General features: G+C 36.1%; 1 protein-coding gene across 2 annotated transcripts; it reads right to left on the bottom strand.

The window, feature by feature from the left end:
• Positions 1-5,255: 5,255 nt before the first annotated feature.
• Positions 5,256-18,787, bottom strand: LOC114256480 (pre-mRNA-splicing factor of RES complex protein). 2 transcript variants are annotated; one of them, XM_028196138.2, is made up of 9 exons: positions 18,514-18,787; positions 17,943-18,156; positions 16,878-17,838; positions 16,036-16,103; positions 15,892-15,950; positions 15,200-15,303; positions 6,527-6,599; positions 6,262-6,442; positions 5,256-5,737 (listed from the first exon to the last, which is right to left on the bottom strand). In XM_028196138.2, exons 2-9 carry the CDS (start codon positions 18,133-18,135, stop codon positions 5,652-5,654), a joined length of 1,725 nt encoding a protein of 574 aa, XP_028051939.2. In that variant the 5' UTR covers positions 18,136-18,156; positions 18,514-18,787; the 3' UTR covers positions 5,256-5,651. The 2 variants fall into 2 exon arrangements, with proteins under 2 accessions (XP_028051939.2, XP_028051940.2); XM_028196139.2 differs by having other exon boundaries at positions 17,943-18,159; positions 18,514-18,746.
• Between the last annotated feature and the right edge of the window lie 3,108 nt (positions 18,788-21,895).

Here is a 21,895-nt window from a genome sequence, read left to right as displayed (position 1 = left end):
CATAACATGAAGTAAAAACACTGCATAAAAATGCTTTCCATTTCAGTATGCATTTTCCATTAGTACGCAAAACCAATTAGTATGCATACTGAATGCTTTCATGTTTTTCCATTATAATTTGCATTGTAACATTAAAACTAAATTCATTTGAATTCTAAGTTCATGTTTGCATTAATAAACACTGCATATTTATATTCAGCATAACACCAAAACAACACCAAGCCAACTGTAATTCAGCTTTCATATGTAACACATATTCATTAAAATTCAACAGATATTGACATCATGCCTAGAACTAAAAGAGCGAGACCACAAGTTGGTGAAAGTTCCAACCCTCCACAACGCCAAGAACAGCAGCCTCAAAATCAGTCATATCCTACTGATGATTTTCTCAGTGAAAGTCATGAACTAGCCTTTCCAAACTTCTACAGCCGACCTATTGTAACAGTGAGGAGGGTAAATCTGCCACCTCAATATGATGCACTATTAGTTAGTAAACTTGAAGCAATGGAATGGCTAAATTTAATTAATTTACCCCAAAAGGTATATCCACGGCTGGTATCTCTATTTTATGTTCACCTAAGAGCTACTCAGGAAGAAAATGAAAATTTTACTCTTTTGTCATATGTGAAAGGAAAGGGTATACAGTTTGATATTCCTACTTTGGCAAGCATTATTGGAGTTGATGTAGGTGATGAAAATATCCATTTTCAGACTGAGGTTGAGTTAGCTGATATTGTTGGTAATGCTACTGATGTATATACTACTATTTGTCAGAACAAATTTATTAGGACTAGTTTACAAGCAAGACATTTAAAACCTTATCTTCGGATTCTCCACCGATGGATTGTAGAAAATGTCACTCCAAAAAAAGAACATCATGATGCAGTCCCATATTTTAATGCCTATTTGTTATATTGTTTTGAAGTTGGCCATAAGTTAGATTTGTGTTACATAATTATGAAAGAAATGATTTTCGCAAATCAAGGTCAATCCACGAGTCGGTCATTACTGTTTGGGGCACTCTTGACAAAAAATTTCAAACATTTTAGGGTTCGCCTTGTAGATGAAATGGAGATCAAAATCCGTTCACCCATTACTCAGTATACAGTGACCCGTGCTGGTGCAGCCTCCAATTTAATGGGAAGTGTTAATGCGTCAGAAGATTCACAAGATGAAGTCCCACCAAATGATGCTCCAAAAGATCCTCCTGCCAATGTAATGCCATCAACTGAACTACCTCAATATTGGACTGAGTTTTTGGCCATGGAAGAACAACGTTATAATCAATGCGTTCAATGGGAACATCAAATGGCTAATCAGGTCAATTCGTTGGATACTCAGTTTGATACATTTGCCACTTCGCAGAACTCATTAATTCAATAATTTGGTGAGTTCCGTGTGGACATTGAAAGACGTCATGAAGTGGCAAACAATCGCATAGATAGGATTGAGCATTGTGTAAATGACATATACCATCACTACTTCCCTTCTCCACCACCACCACCAGATAATGATTGTTAATGTGTTTGACATTATGTATTTGCATTGTTTTGTATTTTGTTATTTTAACAACCTTTTGTTAGATCAATTTGTTAAAGAGGACGAGGATAATTAAAACCTATTTAGTTATGACATTAGCGTATGCAGTTATTATCACTTTATATTGTAGTTTTTCATTTTAATGCCTATTTGACAAAGGACATGATTATGTACATTCTGAAAATGCTACAAAAAGGTCATTATTCAGTTATGATTTTCTGGTATAAATCATGTTATACTAGTCAATGGCCTTCACTTGAAATATCATTTTAAACAAGACAAGGTTAATCAAAAAAAATCCACATTGAACTACAAACCAAAGATCTCCCTATGCAAAAAACATGGCAACAATTACACATTGAACTTGAAATATGGCAAAAATCCATGGCAAAAATTCATAAAATCTGATGTTTAATAAAAATCCATAAAATCCATAAAATTTGAACTTTAAATATGGCAAAAACTATGGCAAAAATCCATAAATCCACATTGAAATTTAAAAATCCATAAATCCACATTCAACTTGAAATATGATGTTCCATAAATCATTATGTTCCATTTAATAAAATTGTGATTACATGATTGCTTATCACATTAATAATTCCAATAAAACTAACCAATACAAGTTAGATGTAATATTTTTAGATAATAAAACCAATAGATGAAACCCACTAATACAGAACCTTTCAAGGCAATCTATTAGTTGTTCGAAATAAAATCTGTCGTTGAAGATGTTCGTAGTACGCCCTTTGCATAGGATTTAAAATTGTCATGGCCATTGACATTATTTTATGATCTTCATTTCATTGTTCTCTTTCATTCATCATAGATAGGAGTTTTAGTTGTTCCTCCCTATCTTCGGCCCTTCTTCGACGCTCTGCAGCCTTCTGCTCACGGTCTATCGCCTTTTGTTTATCTCGCTCAATAGTTCTAACGGAGATAGTTGATAACACTTCAACAATTTTGGATTGGTTGACAGTCATTTCATCAAATCTACTATCGTGTGTTATTTGATTCTTCAACTTCTCTTTCGCTGCCTTAGTACCAATTGGTCGTGTTGATATATTAGATGGTTGTTCGTGCACCGCATTATTCTGGTTGGCTTGAAATGCCTCATATTCAGTTGGTGGATTCGAACATAGATCAGCATGTTGCGTGCTTCTTTTGGGTTGTAATTGAAATTCATCTCACTTACAACTTCGGCGCAAAATATCCCAACATGTATCAAATGTGAAGTGTTTTTTCTGTACTGCATGATACATCTGCTTCGCTTCAGTGACCTACAAAAAAAATTACAAACATTTCAATAACAAGTATACATTTAGAAAAGAAAATAAATTTTACCATATCTGCGTCAGTTGTTCCACTTTGTTGCCTCAGTTGAATTTGTTCAAGAAAATCACAAAATTTATTAATTGCCTTTTGCATACCAGACCAACAGTGAGACAAAGAAATACGGTTTCGATTTGATTCACCTCTCAATTATGAATTAAAATAAACAAGGACTCGTTCCCAAAATATAGCCATAGTCTGACTATTACCAGTAATGGGATCTTGAGAGACTGCTAACCAAGATCTACATAAAGTTTCATCTTCTATAATTGTAAACGCTTTACTACGAGAAACACGAGAAGTTTCTAAAATAAAATGATTATCACTGTTCTACTTGTTCTGCTCTTGTGAAGTTTCCGACATAAAATTAATATGAGTGTTGTGCTCCAACATTTGTGATTCCTCAAACATTTCAAAATCTTCCACAGTTTGAAAAAAATAAAGAACATATAATATCTAGCTTACCAAAAAATATTAGAATGATATACACTCAACCTCAGAATCAAATATTTTAATCAGATAATATAAATTAAAATTTCAAGGGAAAAAAATTTCTAATGACACAAAAGAAACAAAATTCACAGCATATAATGTAATGTTATTCTGAAAATGAAATACTCTGTCAGCTTGATATACGAAATAGATATATTTTATAGAGCACATCATTAACGGGAAATTTTCAAAATACTCTGTCCATCCAACGGTAAATTATTGGAACGGCTAGTTCTGAAATATGTATATGAGAGGTAACAATTTCAATTATATTTTGAAGAGAATTTAAATTTATATCACTCTCCAAATTATTCATAATCCACAAAATAACCTATCTCAAAATAAACCAGTTCATTACTGTTGGCGCATAATTGATCAACCCGGTCGACCGGTTGGTCAACCGGCTGGGCAACCGGCTGGTTGACCGGTTCCTCTCCTCCACCGGTCACGCAGCTCACAGTTCAAACCAACCAGCTCACAGTTCAAATCAACTAGTTCAAACTTGTCGTAGAATTGCTGAACCGGTCGACCAGTTGGTCAATCGGCCGGGCAACCAGCTGGTTGACCGGTTCCTCTCCTCCAACGATCACACACAGTAATTTGCTGAAATCTGGACACTATTCTCAGTTTGTTGATTTTTTTGTTGAATTCTCATTTTGATATCAAATTGCTAAAACCGTTGGAGCATCAAAAAGTGACTTTTTACCAAAATTTAAACCTGATGTCAAGTTTGGTTCACCGTTGGAGATGATCTAAGTCAATAAAACAAAATGTCACATCCAAACCATAATCATTACACTTTTTTCTTTCACAAAAGTCAAAAAAACCAAAAATAAAAATCAAACGAGGCTAAAAAAGTCAGGCTAAAATAACCAAAAATTCAAAAAATTAGACTATTTTAACTCTTTCCAAATGAAGACTTAGGCCTCGCTTGGGAATTAACTTTTTTAGTAACTTTTTGACTTTTTGACTAAAATATGATGTACAACAAACTAGTATATTTGAGATGACTTTTTACGAAAAGATATGTAAAAAGTAGAGAAAAAAAAAATCTTTGACTTTTTAGTATAGATTGTTGACCTTTTGATTTTTTAGTGACTTTTTGACTTTTTAACTAAAAAAGTCACTTGTCAAACGAGGCCTAAATCTATATCCAAATATCACCTACAAAATTGGATTGGCTAAAAATAAAAATAAAAATAAAATAAAATAAATAAAAACTTTACTAGAAGTTTAAAAAGTTAATATTTTGAAAAAATGTTACTAAAAAGGTTGTTTTTGTGAGGGGAAAAGTGGAATTTTCTTATTGAACTTTTTAAGTTGATGACAAGTAGATTTTTTACTTATTCAATCAAAAAGTTTATTTTTTTGTAAACACCCCAAACAACCTCGCAATAAAATGCTTACTCTAGATTCAAGTCTCCATAGAAGGTGATGTGATTCTCATCTACCTCAATTCTCTGCTTCCACTCACTAAAATCTTGGTAGGGCTATAAAATCAAGAGACGATCAAATCCATCTTAAAAAAGCTCTAGTGGTTTTCCGTATGCAATCCCTTTTTGCTGTACCATCTAAACCCCTCATGACCAGCTCCTAGCACATAAGAGAGAGACTCGTTTGGTCAAAGCTAAAGAGGATTCCTACAGTTGATCGTCCCTAACCCTTTTTTATCAAGCAAAAGTCTTCCTCAAAAATACTTCGTTCCAAGCCAAAACCATGTTTCAACAGATGGCCTTCACAAGTGATTACTGTAACTCAAAAAAAAAATTAATAAATAAATAAAAATTGAAAATTCATTTGAAAGGCAGGATGAGAACTCTGATATTATGATGAATAATGTGTGTGAGAGACAAACACAGATCCTCTGCTGCTAATCACTTACAAGGCTCTTCACAAGCAAATCAACTATCTTCATTGTTTTCAATTCGACCTTAGCTCTTCAAAATGACTATTCATTCAGATTACATATTGCAAACATGCAGAATCCAATTATTTCCAGGACAAGGTAAGGAGAAAATAAGACACCAAACAAAAAAAAAAAATCCAATACGGAAAGTTAATTTCAGATAATCAGGCTTTGATCCTCGCAATTGTTTTCACTTCGGACTTGCTAATACAAAAAGAGATGGCAACAACATAGCTAAATTATTCGATTCTCAAAACTAATCTTCCACAGACAATTTGAAAATTACCCAATAAGAGAGATATAGGAAGCTCGGACAAAACCCTCATTGCACTTTCTAAGCAGTAAAACAAAGTTTGTGTCATCTTCTTTGGTGTACACTTCACATATCTGAGACAGACCAAAGATACGCTTCTCTTTCCGTAGCCTGTTTCTCATTTGTCCTTTTAAACATTTCCTTTTCAAACCCTACAAAGCACAGAACAACAGAGGTTAAATAATTTTGACAAATAGAAATACAATACAAATACATATAGTTCATAATTTCTTTAACTATTCTAATTTCAAAAAAGAATGATGAGAATCAGCTCACGCCAAACAAAATAAAATAATGCTCCGTTTGTTTCAATGGAAATCTGGAAAATGCTTTTCTCATTTTCTGGCATTTGGTACAACAGAAAACAAAATTCAATAGAAAATGTTTTCTGTGGTTAATGGAAAAAAAGCTTGTTAGGGCAAAAAATGATTTTCACCTTACCAATCTGACCACATTATCACCACCACCATCCCACCACCACCACCACCACCACTACCACTACCACTAATGCAATCACTAGGTTTCAAGGTTGCAACCAAGGTAGGAAAACTTTTTCTACAAAAAAACGTTTTTGGAAAACGTCTTGCACCCAAACAAACGGAGCGTAAAATATAAGCTGAAAGCATTTGGGGGGAAAAAATACATTTAACTTGAGAAGAGGTGCAAGTAAACAAACCATTACTACGATCGACCCCATCCCAGTGTCTCCCTGGTCTGATACCATACCGGTTTGGTGCAGCATCTAATCCTCTTTTTAACCAGCTGTGACTAGGAATGTCTTGAGGGACTATAAACCCTGATTCTTTCATCTTATCATCATCTCCTAGGTCTGATAGAACATGCTCGGGATACTTTTTCTGAAACATTGGGGAACAATTCAAAAATCAATACAAAATTTGTCATTTCAGCAAACTAGAGTCTACAGACAAGTCACTAGTTACCTTCACCAAATGTGCCATAGGATCACCCCATCTAACTCTCTCCTTAAACATTCTGTCAAGTTCTGGATCATCTCTGCAATACAAAGGATGTGTACACATAAGAAGGTAATTGAAAAGAAGCCATCATTTTCTAGTGATTTGACAGACAGAAGACATAAAAATGCATCAGATCAAGCAACCTGACATTAGATGCTCCATAGTCAACAAACGAAATCAAAACCAAAGATTGAATGATATGTGTATGAAGTGCTTTACATCATCTGAGAAGTCACATATATCAAACTAAGATCATGAGGGCGTAGCAATGAAGTGTCATACGAGAACCCCTCACTACAAAATAATTACTAACTATTACTTCAAACAAGACATGCATAAAAAGCCATCACAGTCACAGATATGAAGCATCACCAGTTACCTTCTTTTTACTCCTTCCCTTCCCCTTAATATTTTGTTTCCATAGCTAGTAAGTCAACCGACCTATGATTCCCTTATAAATAGCATTCTTCATAAAGGAACAACAAAGGGCACGAACACCACTGCATCCTTATAGTAACTTCAACTTCACTGCATAACTCTTATTACGCGCACACACAACTGAACCTACTTTTTTTTTTTTTTTGACCAGCAACAAACAAAGATTTATTAAGGCTCAAGGCTCAAGGCTCAAGGCCAAGAAAAAAGAGGATAAGATATCCTCTTACAGCAGAAATGGAAAAACCAAAAAGAGAAAAAGAAAATACAAAAACACCAAACTCAAAAACTTCCACATAGAACAAACTGACACCCAATCCGAAGCAAGCAAAAAAAGCGGAATCCCCCAGAATACTGTGCTCGCCGAGACCCAAAAAGAAGCCAAGTATCTCACCCTATCCCATAAGTAATCTATATCCCGGGCCACTCCTTCGAAAATCCGAGCATTTCTTTCCAACCAAACAACCCAGAAAATTGCAAAAGATTACACCACTCCACAATACTTTAGCTCTCTTCGATCTTCAAAAAACATGAAAATCAAATAATAACATCTGAGCACATCCTTTTGGGGCCACCCACATCACTACCCAATCCAAACACCCTAAGCCATAAACTAGGAAGCATGGATACGGATACGGATATGGATACGGGATACGGGTACAATACGATACGGATACGGTGATACGACAAAATTTGAAAAACTAGGATACGAGTACGGCAGGGATACGTTCATACAAAATATTATTTTTACAATTTTTAGTAATGTAGCATACAAAAAAATAAAATTTCAACAATTTTTAGTAATGTAGCATACATAAAAATAAAACTTAAAGCAAAAGTTCAACAATATAGCATCACCCATAACAACCATAATGCAATTCAAATTAAGGGGAGGGGAGGGGAGGGGAGGGGAGGGGGGGGAATTTACAAAGTTCGTTTATTTATTAATAAGTTTATTTATTTATTTATTTGCTTATAATAAATTAATTATAACTTTTTAGGACATTTTTAATATTTTTTGCACAAAAAAAAAATGTGACAATTTATTTAGCCAAAAAAGTTCAACTTTTTTTTATAACCAAACACATTTACAACTTATTTTAATTCTTTTAAACTAATAATCAAAAAAATTATAAATATAAAAGCTAATATATATATATATATATATGATATATCAAATTAGGCCCAATCAGGTTACAAAGTATACTAAAAAAAAAAATTATATATCAAATGGGGCCAAAACAGATTACAGTCTACATTCAGAGTATACTTATAAAATAAAACATAAAAAAAATGTGTCCAGTCCAGACAAATTGAAAGGGATTGGACTGGTTGTCTGGACTGGTTCAAAAAAAAAAAAAACAGATCGAAAGGGAGAGCGAGAGACGATAGAGGGAGAGGGAGAGGTCGATCGAGAGGAAAAGAGAGAGAGAGAGAGAGAGTGAGATCGAGCGAGAGGGAGAGGGAGAGAGAGTGAGATCGAGCGAGATGGAGCGAAAGGGGGAGAGAAAGAGGGACAAACCTAATCATCGATAAGCTGTTGTTCGCGAACCTGATTGACGACTCCTTGCTAGTTGTTGGTTGATAGAGACTCCTCCTAGTCTCCTCCTTTGCTGCTGCTGTCGTGACCTAGGTAGGGTATGGTTGATTGATTTTTTTTTGTTTTATTTTACCTTACTTTTGTTATTTTATAGTTTGACCCCATTATAAGTTTTTAAAATTAATTTTTTGCCCCGCTGTATCCCAAAAGTATCCCGACCGTATCTCTGAAGTATCCTCGCGTATCACAAACGTATCCGAAATTAAAAAAAAAATTTAAAAAAATTGGATACTTCTTTGCTGTATTTGATACATATCCTGCCGTATTGGGCGCGTATCCGTATCCGTATCCGATACGCGTACGGGAGCCATTTCAAAGTATCCGTGCTTCATAGGCCATAAACATCTAGCCACCGAGCAATGCAAAAAGAGATGATCCAAAGATTCTCCACTTCTACAACACATGATGAAACATTGAGGATTAAGATACCGCGAAGGTCTCCTCTTTTGCAATGAATCATTGGTTAGAGTGCCCCCATGAACCAAAATCCGCATGAACACTTTCACCTTGAGAGGAGCACACGCCTTCCAAATCTTGTTATGAAATGGAAACTGAGAGACATGAGAATTATCAATGATTTTATCAAGAAAGGACTTACAAGTAAAAGACTCTGACGAATGAATATTCCAAACCAACCTATCCTTCAACATTGGAGACAGATAAACATTTTCGAGCCTTGACAAAAGCGAAATCAATTCCGAAACTTCCCTGTCATGAAGATTCCAATGGAAATTAAAATTCCAAAATAAAGGAACCACCAAAGAACCCACCATAGACGTAACAGAACAATTATGAGATTGAGAAACACCATACAGAAGTGGATATGACTCAACCAAGGACATCGAACCCACCCAAACATCCTCCCAAAATTTGAGCATTTCTTCATTACCCACCCTCATAGAAATGAATCGGGACCAAACTGGATAAATCTGAGAAATGGACTTCCAAAGAGCACGACCACTACCCCTCGAGACCACCTGAGAGTCCCTACCATTAACCTAAATTCCATATTTACTTTTAATAACCGCATGCCATAATGAACCACACACATTGGGAAATCGCCATAACCACTTGCCCAGCAGAGCCATGTTTCTAGCCATTATATTACCAATGGCCAAACCCCCCCTTCTCCTTAGATAAGGACACCGTTTCCCAATTCATCAAATAATCCTTCCTACCCTCACATTTCCCTTCTCATAGAAAATCCCTCATTAACTTTTCAATAGATTTTGCTACCTTGACTGAAACCTTAAACACAGACATGAAATAAATCGGAATTCCACTTAGCACTGTCTTAACCAGAGTATACCTACCCCCACGTGATAGTAAAGCCCTACTCCACCCTTCTAACCTTTTGCCTATCTTTTCCACAACCAGATTCCAAAACACTTCACCCCTTGGGTTACCTCCCAGCAAAAGCTCCAAATACTTCATCGGAAATGTCTCTATACCACACCTAAGTAACTCAGTCACTCTCTAAATCAAACTTGAATCAACATTAATTCCTACAACCCTACTCTTCGCTAAATTTACCCTGAGACCAGAGCACCCCAAAAAGTCTAACCACCGTAAAAAGATTCACCATTTGGCTCTCATCCCCTTCAGAGAAGGAAATAGTGTCATCCGTAGACTGTAAATGTGTCACACTAATCTTACCTCTACCAACCCGTAAGCCTTCAAATAGACCAACCTCTTTAGCCCTATCCACCAAGGATCTCCCTGTCTCAACCCTCAAGATGCCTTAAAAGTCAGCCTCGGTTTACCATTGACTATCACCGACATATTGCAAGACGCTAATACATCCCCTTATCCAGGACCTCCATCTCTCACCATACCCTTTCTTAGCCATCACAAAATCCAAAAAATGCCAATCTACATGATCATATGCTTTCTCAAAATCTGCCGTAAATACAAGACCTCTCTTTCTAGACTTTCTACACTCCTCAACCACCTCATTCGCCACCAGCACCACATCTAGAATCTGTCTACCTTGCACGAAAGCCCCTTGTGTCGAAGAGATTGTATCCCCTAAAGAAGCCCTCAACCTTTTTTACAAAACCTTCCCCAAAATCTTGTAGAGTGATGTTACCAAACTAATTGGTCTAAAATCACCAATTTGAATGGCTCCATCTCTCTTGGGAATCAAACAAATAAATGTGACATTAGCACATAAATTAACCACTCCTGACTCATAAAATTCCATGAAAACCTTCACCAAATCCCCCTTTACCACCTCCCAACAGTCTTGAAAAACTGCCAATGAAAACCCGTCGGGACCTGGAGCCTTGTCCCTCTCACACTCAAAAACTGCATCCTTAATCTCCATTTCCTCAAAAGGCCTCTCTAACCAAATGGCACATTCCTAATCAATAGGCCTCCACTCAATCCCCTTCTAACCCAGGCTTGACTATCTCATCCTTCGAAAACAATTTTGAGTAAAAATCCAAAATCCCTTGGACTATTTGCTCCTCTGAGTCCACCACTACCCCTGGCCTTACTTCCAATCTCTTAATGAACTTTTTCTTCCTTTTGCCATCCGCAACCCTATGAAAGAATTTTGAACTAACATCCCCCTCCTTTAACCACCTCACCTTTGCTTTTTGTGCCCAAAAAATCTGCTCTCTAAGAGTCAATTCTTCCAACTTCACGCCTAGCTCCCTCCTCTCTCTCCTCAAATCCTCGACCTCATTTCTCTGCATTTCCAAAGAATCTATCTCCTCCATTCTACCCATAACTTGAAGTTTAGATGATTCCAAATTTCCAAACACCTCCCTATTCCAAAGCTTCACTTGCTCTTTAATGACCTTCAACTTTCTCATGAATTTAAAACCCTCCCACCTGTGACATCTAGCATTATTCCATCACCCCGCAAAGATCTCCTTAAATAAATGATGATCCAACCACATATTCTCAAACCTAAATGGGGCCAGACCTCACCTAAAAGGACAACTCTCGATCATTATGGGACAATGATCAGACACTAATCTTGGAAACGCCTCCTGTCTCACATTGGGGAAAACCCCCTCCCAACCCAAAGAAAATAAAAATCTATACAATCTAGAACATACCCTGCTTTCCCTAAGATTAGACCATGTGAATCTTGCATTAAATAAAGGAGGATCCACCAATTCACAACCTCTAATGAACCTATCAAAATCTCTCATACTCCTACTGATTCTACCCCCAGTAAGTTAGCTTCTCTGAAATCTTCCTAACCACATTGAAATCCCCCCCTAAACACCAATTGGGGTATCATAATCCATATAACCCACCTAACTCCTCCCACAAAGCCTGTCTCTTAGCGGGGCAATTTGGGCCATATACACCTGACAACCACCACTCACTATTATCTAGATTCCTGAACCTAACAGATAATGAAAACTCTCCAACTAATGAGTCACACTCAAAAACCACCCTCTCATCCCAAATACATAAAAACCTCCAGACCTTCCCACTGATGGTACAAAAGCCCACTTTTTATTCCTAACTCCCCAAACACTTTTAATGAAATTTCTATCACAAGCTTCCACTTTAGTTTCCTAAAAAATGACTATATCGGGTTGATGCTTCTTCAAAAAATCCCTAATGACCCCCTTCTTCTTTCGGAGCCCAAACCCCTTACATTCCAACTAAAAATCTTCATTGAGAAACATTGCCACCCCTAACCTCCTCATGTCTCCTATCATAATTGATTGTACTCACCAAGTTCCTTAACTCCCTAGGCTCCCTTCTAACCGAAGCCCCTCCCCTTCTAACATGCTCCCCCCTGGAGACACTAAGTTCCTCTCCACTAACCCCCTTCCTCCCATTTAACCTTACTAACGGCAGCCCCATAACTTGAAGCAAATGCCTGAAAAGAGGAACTTTATTTTCCTCAATACGACACGATGCATACTTGCTTAACTCCATCAACTAATACTCAGTTTCAACCTCACTATCCCTCACTCCACTAAAAACATAGCTTCTCATGGGCATATAATTAACAGAATCTCCCACTTGAGCATCATTTACTTGGCCAACAGGAATATTAGCATTATAGGACACAGGATTAATAGTAGAGCCAGACATCATGGCTCTGGAAATATCCAGCAAGACTCCTTGATCATCCATTCCCTTAACAGAGCCATCAAGACCCTGACTCTGAGACCCTCCTACCCCATTCCCAAGAGAAGAAAAAATTTGACTAGCAATGTTACCCCTCTTAGATGCTGGAGCTGTAAGATCTTGGATAATAGTGTCACTGACATGATCCATTGCTTCAGAGGCATCCTCGGCCTCCTCATTCTCAACAGTGCCTTGCTCCTTAAAGAGATTACACAACTAAAAATCACACTCTTCTTGATCACCTCCATCGCCTTCTGAATCAGAGACAAACTCTGAGCTCGTCTCAGACCCATACATTTCCAAGCTTGCAACACTTCGTTAGGCTCGAAACACCCATCATCAACCTTGCGACTCAACAAATCATCATCCTGCACCTCCTCTATCCTCTCATCGACCCACTCCTCCATATTCCTCTCTATTTTCTATAGGTCCTCGACAGATCCATTCACGACATCAACTAATCCTAGCTGATTCTCATCCCCTCGTTAGTCGAAACTAATTAGTCCTTGAAGAATTCATCTCGCGATCCACATCCTCAGCCTCTCGCACCCCAGATGACTGCTGATGCTGAGCCTCCTCCTCCCCCATTGATCGTTTCTCCCCTACAAGCAAATCGGGTTGAACTGCATCACTGATCCTCTTCCGACCCAGAAGCCCCTTTCAATTGTCCCACTAGACCCAAATCAATTGCATAGACCACATCCACACTTTGAGGCCCAACATTACAACCCATTTGCTTCTTACAGAATGGCCCAGCTGTTGGAGAATCCAACCTGGGCCGTTGATTTATAACACTCTGGCCCTTCTCATAAAGATCACTCGGGCCCAAAATAAATGTTGGCCCACTACGCCCCATTGGCCCAGCTAAAGCCTCCCAAAGCCCCTTATCCCTTGATCTACCCTCCATTTCAGCCATCGCATGGGAACTAACTCCAGCCCCTTCGACTACTACACCCTTTCGATTTTCCCCTTCGAAGCCGCCACGTGTCCCCCCTGGCTATCCTTCCCCTTCGTCTTCCTCGTCGCCGGCGAAAAGATTCGCCAGAAGACTGTTGCCGGAAGATCGTTGGCCAAACTTCCTCCTTCCGTCGCACTAACTTGGACAGAGACTTGAGACGCACCATGGAAGATCAATCTCCCTCCTTGATCTCCATACAAGCTGGCAGAAAACCACAATCAAAACCTTTGATTTTCAATCTTACTTCAAATAGATTTTCCAACGAGACCGTTCTTCTATCCACTTCCAACAAACCACCACACTTTTGACCGATGTACTGGAATACCTTTTCATTCCAAAGGGTAAATGGCAAGTCACACACTGCTATCCACCCTCCATAAGAGACAATCACCTCTGGTTTAACATGCCTCACCTCTAACCACTTCTCCAAACTGATCGCCACACCTCTGTTGAAGAACCTCAATCCCATGTTTCCAATAAAATTTGCTTCCTCACTATTACTTACCCAGAACAGAGCTCTATTGACTTGAAATGGCCGAAGTGCAATAGACTTCTTTAAATATTTGCTCAACTCCTTTTCAATTTGCGCCCAGCTGCTTAAGAAATCACACCTTACACAGACTACCGCCCGCTCCATATCAACCCCTAAATTACCCATTCGATTCTCAGTGAACAAATCAACAAACTTTCTCCCTCTGTTCACCCCTGTACTCCTTTTCGAAGTCTTTTCTCTGAACACTTTCTGTAACTCTAACCCTGTCACCCGTACCTATAGTTTTCGTCTTGGGTTCATTGCAAATGATCTTACAAAGCATGGTAGCTGTATCCATCCACCCACTACCATTATCCCCGCCGGAATGATAATATTTCTCTTCTTGACGCCTCGCTCCCATTTCGACAACTCAACAAAAACACCCTTATCATTGGTATATTTCTGTAAACAAAACACAGCAGAGCTGCTATGGTATTTGCTAAAGAAAGAGCCTCCTTTGTAAAGTTTCCCCACCTGCTGTAGAGCTTGCACAGCCCAACTTACACCTCCCAAATCTATCTTCACAGAGAAGCTTTGTAGTCGATTCCTCTCTATAATCTCCACTAGACTCCCTCTAGATCTCTCGTCAACCTGGACAATGATTACCTTCTGTTCAATCCTCAATTCTGAGGATAACTCCCAATACTCTCTCATTTTTTTGGGGAAGACAAAAACTCTGGTAACAGCTTCCTCCAACGCTAAAGTCACACGACTGAACCTACTACCAATGAATATTACGTCATAATAGCATAAATTGAATTTTATTTGCCACAAAGGGAGAGGACCAAATAGTTGGTGAGTACCAACACATTGACACAGAAGTTGTGCCTAGTGCTATATCAAACACTAGACAAATAACTAAATGCAAGTATCCTCCCCTCTTTTCCAATGACAAATGTTAGCTCAAGAGAGTGCAGCAATATATATAGTATGAAAATCAAAACAAACACTTATAATTATTAGAAGTAAAAGAAATAAATTCACATTGCTCTTGTACATCAATTTTACCTCGTCCGTGCAAATGGTTTTTCCTTCTCAAGTTCTAATTCCAGCAGCTTTGTTTCAGCTTCCCGCTTTTGAGCCAAACCTTTACCCCATTCCAGTTTTATCTCCTGATAAAGAACACCATGAACAATTATCAAAACTCAAATGACAATTTTCAGCATGTAATAATGCTTTTTAATTATGCATAACAAATGGAAACTAGAGACTATGGTGCTTTCAAGCCTTCAAACTACCTATTAAAGCCACCTCATTAAGTTTAATGGGCTTTTACCAGGTCACATTCTGAGCACAGATGCAAGTCTCAACTGTTGTATCACATTGCATTATGGTAAGAATACAGCAGGTCTTATAACTATTGCCTCATGGATTGATTCACTTCTTCCAAACCTTTTTAAGGATTTAAAAGAAGCTGTAACATGTTAAATTTATATATATTTTTATCAGTAATAATGCCTTAAATTTATATTCTATTGTTATATCCCTCCAGAGCTTCATGCACACAAGGGCTCAAGCTTCAAATTGATCATAACAAGTTTTTTATTTGTTACCTAAAACTAAAACAAAGTAATTCATAAGTACCAGATCTATATAACTTTGGACTAATGACAGTGTAATGAAAAAACTAATAAGAACAAATGCCACTTAAAGAAAACATTAAAGAAGATTCCAAACATAAAAGTAAGTCAACACCGTACCTTGGGCTTTTCATCTTTTTTTGTTAATTTCATTAACTCATCCTTTGACATGCGTGCTCCTGTAAAAGCATGAAGTGAGAACAAGATAAAAGCATGCATATGTTGCCAAACAAAGAATCACAAAGGGCATTGTTGTTCAATAACCTGTGGCTTTATCGCGATATACAGGTTCAGCACCTCGACCACTTATAGAAGGATCCATACCTTTAAACCTATGATAATGCATATAATTGAGTTAGAACAAGAAATTTAATCAACTGACGACCATAATCTGCAACAAATGAGAGCAAAAACCACTTCATACATATTTCATTTCCTTCACTATCATAAAAGCAACATAATTTTATTGATTAAGGCAATGAATGAACAACTTAGAGACACCAAGCATTGGTTTCTTGGAAAGAATTAAAAGGCCCAACCAACATTAAAAAAACATTTATCATCTCATTGATTTGGAAGAGAACTATCGAGGCCAGAAAAAGACAAGCAGAAATTTGTTATTCAAAGAAATATTATGTTCTTTTTTTCCTGAAAAGAATTTTCATGAGGTAATAAGCATTTAGGCACATAATGTAAGTCATTCTCCAATACAGCAAATCATCAAAGAGAAAGGTTTCATTTAGAAGTCTGTTTGTCAAGGATATGAAAAATTTGCAATCCTCTTCACTTGTACATGTTTAGCAGCTGCTTCCAATCTTAAAGCAAGAGTGATCAAAAGTAAACTAATGCTTTAAAGCTGTAGAATACAAATCATTTTTCACCCCAAAATTTTAATAGAGTTTGGCCTAGGCAGCAGTATTCACCCAACTAAGCTCAAGAGCAATTCTTTTTAGGTATGCATGTAATGTATCTACTCTCAATAAGTTCATGTAAACATACATATCCATTCAATTGACCAACATGTGTGTCAAATGTCAGCAAGGAGAACTTAAACAGGAGAGGCAGAAGAAAAAAAAGAAAAAAAGCCAAATAACAGAATCAGTTACCTCTCCCAATCATCTTTCTTAGTTCTAGTAATCTCTTCTTTGATATCTTTCCCAGAAACCAAACCAGTTTTTGGCCGCTCTTTCAGGGATGATGGTTCCTTTCGAGTATTCCTTGGGGGGGAAAGATCTGATACTGAAGATACACGTGAAACATCAATATCATTTGAACGGAGAGTTGATTGTCGAGGGAAGAGATCACTTGATCCAGGCCTACCCATCCTGCTTTTCCTTGGAGGTGAAAGATCTGTCCCTGGAGAGGCATGTGAATCATCTTGATACAGAGAACTGCGTCGAACTCGTGGAGGTGGGGAAATGTCAGGTAAGTCAGATATCTCTGAGTTCTTTCCTTCACATGCTGACTTTTGAGGACGGTGCCGGCGAGGAGGGGAAAAATCAGGATCTGGACCAGAAGAAAGTAATTGCTTTGTTTCAGGTTCTGGTGATGGAGTATAATGACGATGTTGTTGCTTACGTGGCCGTGACAAATCAGCAACCTCTCTGCCAGACTCCAATGGTCTGAGATTGGGTTCTGGTGAAGGTGTGTCATACCTAGGCCTCCGCTTACGAGGAGGGGAAATATCAGGATTTTGGTCGCTGGATTTCAGATGTTTATGATCAGGGCCAGAAGGATGTAATGCTTTTGCTTCAGATTCTGGAGATGGATTGTGGTAACCCCTCCGCGACTGCCGTGGTGGCGACAAATCAGTAACTTCTCTGTGATCCACTGAAGACTTCAGTTCAGGTTCTGGTGAAGGTGTGTCATTCCGAACCCTACGTTTACGAGGTGGAGATATATCAGAATTTTGGTTGTTTGAATCCAACGGCATAGGAGTATCAGAGACTGAAATCCAACCACTTCCATCCTCAGAAATGGCACCATATGGGCGTCTGGACCTAAGCTCCTCTAGTCTCTTCATCCGCTTGACTTCAATATCTTCATCAACCAGGGGTTTCTCTTCATCTATGGAAGAGTCCTCAAATTTTAATTAACTCAATCAAGCTGAAATACAGTCAATGGATAATAACTATATGATATTGTAACTGTATCGAACATCGATTACTTACCTGCTGAATCATCATCTTCTTCAAGCTTTACTGGTTTTTGCCAAACAGGGTCTTCATCAACAACAACAACCCCTGTTGCATCAAGTCTAGTTTTCTTCTTTTTCTTCTTCTTTTTCTTCTCCTCTTCATTATTGTTTTCATATCTTTTCAGATATTCCTTCAGTGATGTAGATGCCGAAGAAGAAGCCACCATTATTTCTATTTAATTACCTTCCTGCTTCAATTGTTAATACAAATCTTAGCAGACACCCATTATGGATAGTCAAGTATGAATTTACCCTAAAGAAGAAGCTGCCCACATGGCAAACAGAACCAAAATCAAATCACACCAATTTAACCCAAGTTTTGGGTTTTATTCTCTATGTTAGTAACTATAAGATAATAGATCCACAATTCATTATATATATATATATATATATATATGTATGTAGATGTATAGATATTGTTCTCCTAGGGTTTCAATTGTTTACCCAAGAAGCAATCAATAAAAGAAATTTAAGGGGGAAAAAACCCCTTGATTTGGTTTAGGTGATAAATACATGTAGAGAGTCTTAAAAGAGGAGGATCGTACCTTAATGGAGAGATGGTTTGGAAGAATTCAGTGAGAGAAGGTTCTTGGAGCGCTTAGACGGCGTAGAAGGGAGCAGACAGCCACCTATGTTGTTCTGTGTTTCTCGCGCCTATTTCTCGGGAAACAAACAGTTTGGAAAGGTAACGACTAGGACTCGAACTCCAGACCGCCACCACACCTTTTTTTTTAATTATTATAATTTCTCAATTTTTTTTTTTTAAATATGTTCAAATTCATTGAGCACTTGTCTGTAGGTGGTGGATTTATATTCTATAATTCCCGTGAGAGTTATTTACGTTTTTTTATTAAATATTATTAAAAAAACAGTAACCAAGGAGAAAAAAAGTTTGAAACTTTGAGGGAGAACCTATTTATCTCTGATAGTCAAACTTATTATATATTCTGAAGTAATTCAGTGTTACTTCTATTAAACAATTGTAAGTTATTTTGATATTAAACATTTACTTTATTTTGGTTACTTTGTGTACATATTATTCTGTTTCTTTGTTATCATCTTCTTCTCTGCTTCCGTCCTATTTTGGTATCAGAGCCAAGTTATGTTGCTATCTGTTGCTTACTGTCTTGTTAATTCTGATTAATCTGTCTCTATTCTGCTTAGTATCTGTCTTCAGTCATCTTAATCTGTCAAAATATTATCTGTGTCTTTCCACTTTGTAACTAGCCACCCAACCTTCATCCCAGTCCTTGGTTAGGCAGTGTGGATTTTAGGGGTCTTCCGAAATGGGTATGTGTGAACACAGAGTATGTGAAAACATGATAAATTTAGACAATGTATTAAGATTCTTGTAAGTCATTTACCCAGCTAGAATAATGAGTCGATTATTTAGAAGTAACTCTTCAGTCAGTTCTAGGTCAACAACTTTGTCCTCAATACCTAATCAAGGATTAATAATTAATGAAGAAGATGTTGAAATACAAAATGATAAAATTGATTTAAGCTGGAATATACCAAAATTATCAGTTAAAGAAATTTATAAAATTACTTTTTTACAAAATACATTCAAAGTTAATTTTCATGTTAAAACATTAGAACAAGTTTATGCATTAGAAAAATCTCGTGAAACATGTCAGTTATTTGATACTAATACTATTAAACGTCATTTGCAAACTGGTCACAATTTTATTCATTTAGGATTAATACAAGTTTGAATAAAATCATTAACTCCACAAGGTAAAAATACTTCTGTTTTATTATGTTTAAGAGATGCTCATTTTATAGATTATAATGATAGTCTTATGGAAATGATGGAAACTTGACCATTTAATATGTAAGACTTGTTAAGTACTTCTTCTCTGTAGAAAATCACATTGATTGGATATCGATAGTCACATGATTAGATTAAATTTGTGTCAATGGTAACTATTATTTTAAAAACAAATTATCGACACAAATGTGTTATAATCGAATGGCTATTGATATTCGATCAACGTGATTTTTTATAAGAATAAAGTACTCGATGAGTCTTACATATTAACGGTTTGAAGTATCGATATGAACTCCATCGTGAGCCCACAGAAGTCCGAAAACACACTTCAATTGAGAAATTCAACTGGAGGGAAGCTTATTCTCTTGTTATGTTATAAAAAAGTATTCAATAAATGTAAAAAAAAATTCATTGGGTAGTAATGTCCTTCCGCTACAAACTCATTGGCATGCATGGATTTGAAACTATGGCATATGTAATGAATGTTTTAGATGAGATTTGGATTTCTTTAAATTAAATAAATAATTCCACATGAAATAACATTTTTGTCCTAATGACTCCACTTCTCTTGTTTGGTTTAACTATTGCCCTATTATTTCATAAAATAGGAAATTGATGGAGAATCGTCTTCTTTTTTCTTTCTTTTGTTACTTTCTTTTCTTTTCTTTTCTTTTCTTTTCTTCTTTTTTTTTTCTTTTTTTTTTATTTTTTTGGGTGGGGTGTGTGTGTGTGTTTTGTGTTTTGTTGTCTTTAGTAAATATTTTTCATTTTTTTATTTTTTTTATTTTTTATTTTTTTAGATGTACACAACCTGAATCTATCTAAAAAGTAAAATATTTGTGAAACTATATATAAAAAATCAAAGGAATAAAAAAAATTACTAATTTTTTGTATTTAGTGAATTTTAAAAAAAAAATTGTCAAAATATTTTACTTTATTGATATGTTTAGATTAGATTATTTAGATCTAAAAAATATCGAAAAAAGGTTTCACTAAAAATAAAAGAATACAAAAAATAAAAAACTCAAAAATTGTTTTTAAAAATTCAAAACCAAAATTATTACTCAATTGTTTTTTGTGGTATATATAATATGCTGAATTTCGAGATCTCGTTCAAGAATTGACATTTTTAGTTTTTTCAAATTTTTATGAGGTTAAAAAAAATTAATATATCTAGAAATGGATTTTTTTAATTGTATGAAAAATTGTAAATTATGGAAATATTTAGATTGTATTTGGTAGAGTTTTCTAAATATAATTTGAGAATAGAGTTGTATTTTGAATTTGTGAGTTTTGGAATTATAATTTGAGTGTGAAAAATTTGTTTGGTGAATGAATTTTGAAAAGAGTTTTGAATTGAGTGAGAAATTTTTGATGTGACATATGACATTTGATACAAAAACTTACAACTCATAACCAAACACATAACTCAAAATTCTATTAAAGCTCATAATTTTTTTAAAAAAATTCAGAAAATATTTTGTAATGAATATATAAAAATTAACATGTGTCAATTGTAAAAAAATAAAAAATAAAAAATTGCATTGTTCTGATCAACCTGTGGGACATCTGGTTCGCCCAAATTTTCCTGTCTTCAATCGTGTTTTCAAAAATGAATGTGGAATTAATTTTAAAAAATTATAAACAAACATCATGTTAATCATAAAACAAACACCATGTTCACCAGTAAATTACACCTTACCCTTTTATATTTGGCTATTTTTTTACTTTGGCCCTTTAAATTTTCTTTTTCCCACTTTGACCCTTAATGTTTCAATTTTTTCCTAATTTACTTGTAAAGTTAATTGGATAAATTATATAAATGGTCCCTATAGTTTATATGATGTTTTGATTCTTGTTATTTTAATTTGATCGATTTTGCCTTTTAATTTAACGGATTGTGTCATATTGGTCCAATAAATAACAACCGTTAGGTTTGGTGGACGGAAAGTTGTCACGTGCTTAAACGATGTGTCAATTTGGTCTCTGTAGTTTACATGATATGTCAATTTGGTCCCTATCCACCAAAGTTAACGCCCATTATTTATTGGACCAATATGTAATAATTTATTAAATTAAGGAGTAAAATCGAGCAAATTAAAACAACAGAAAATAAATTGACACATCATGTAAATTATAGGGACCATTTGCATAAT

Source organism: Camellia sinensis, chromosome 13, assembly GCF_055761805.1.
Source record: "Camellia sinensis isolate YWXY chromosome 13, ASM5576180v1, whole genome shotgun sequence".
Lineage (NCBI taxonomy): Eukaryota > Viridiplantae > Streptophyta > Magnoliopsida > Ericales > Theaceae > Camellia > Camellia sinensis.
Note: the sequence above shows the minus strand (reverse complement) of the source record. Positions and strands in the feature narration are given on the sequence as shown.

Bases quoted from the DNA above. Each gene is read 5' to 3' on its own strand.
- LOC114256480 (XM_028196138.2), bottom strand. From the start codon at position 18,135: ATGGTGGCTTCTTCTTCGGCATCTACATCACTGAAGGAATATCTGAAA. The intron at 17,839-17,942 runs GTAAGTAATCGA...ACTCTTCCATAG, and splicing joins AGAAGATGATGATTCAGCAG to ATGAAGAGAAACCCCTGGTT. The intron at 6,600-15,199 runs GTAAAATTGATG...TTTGTATTGCAG, and splicing joins AAACCATTTGCACGGACGAG to AGATGATCCAGAACTTGACA.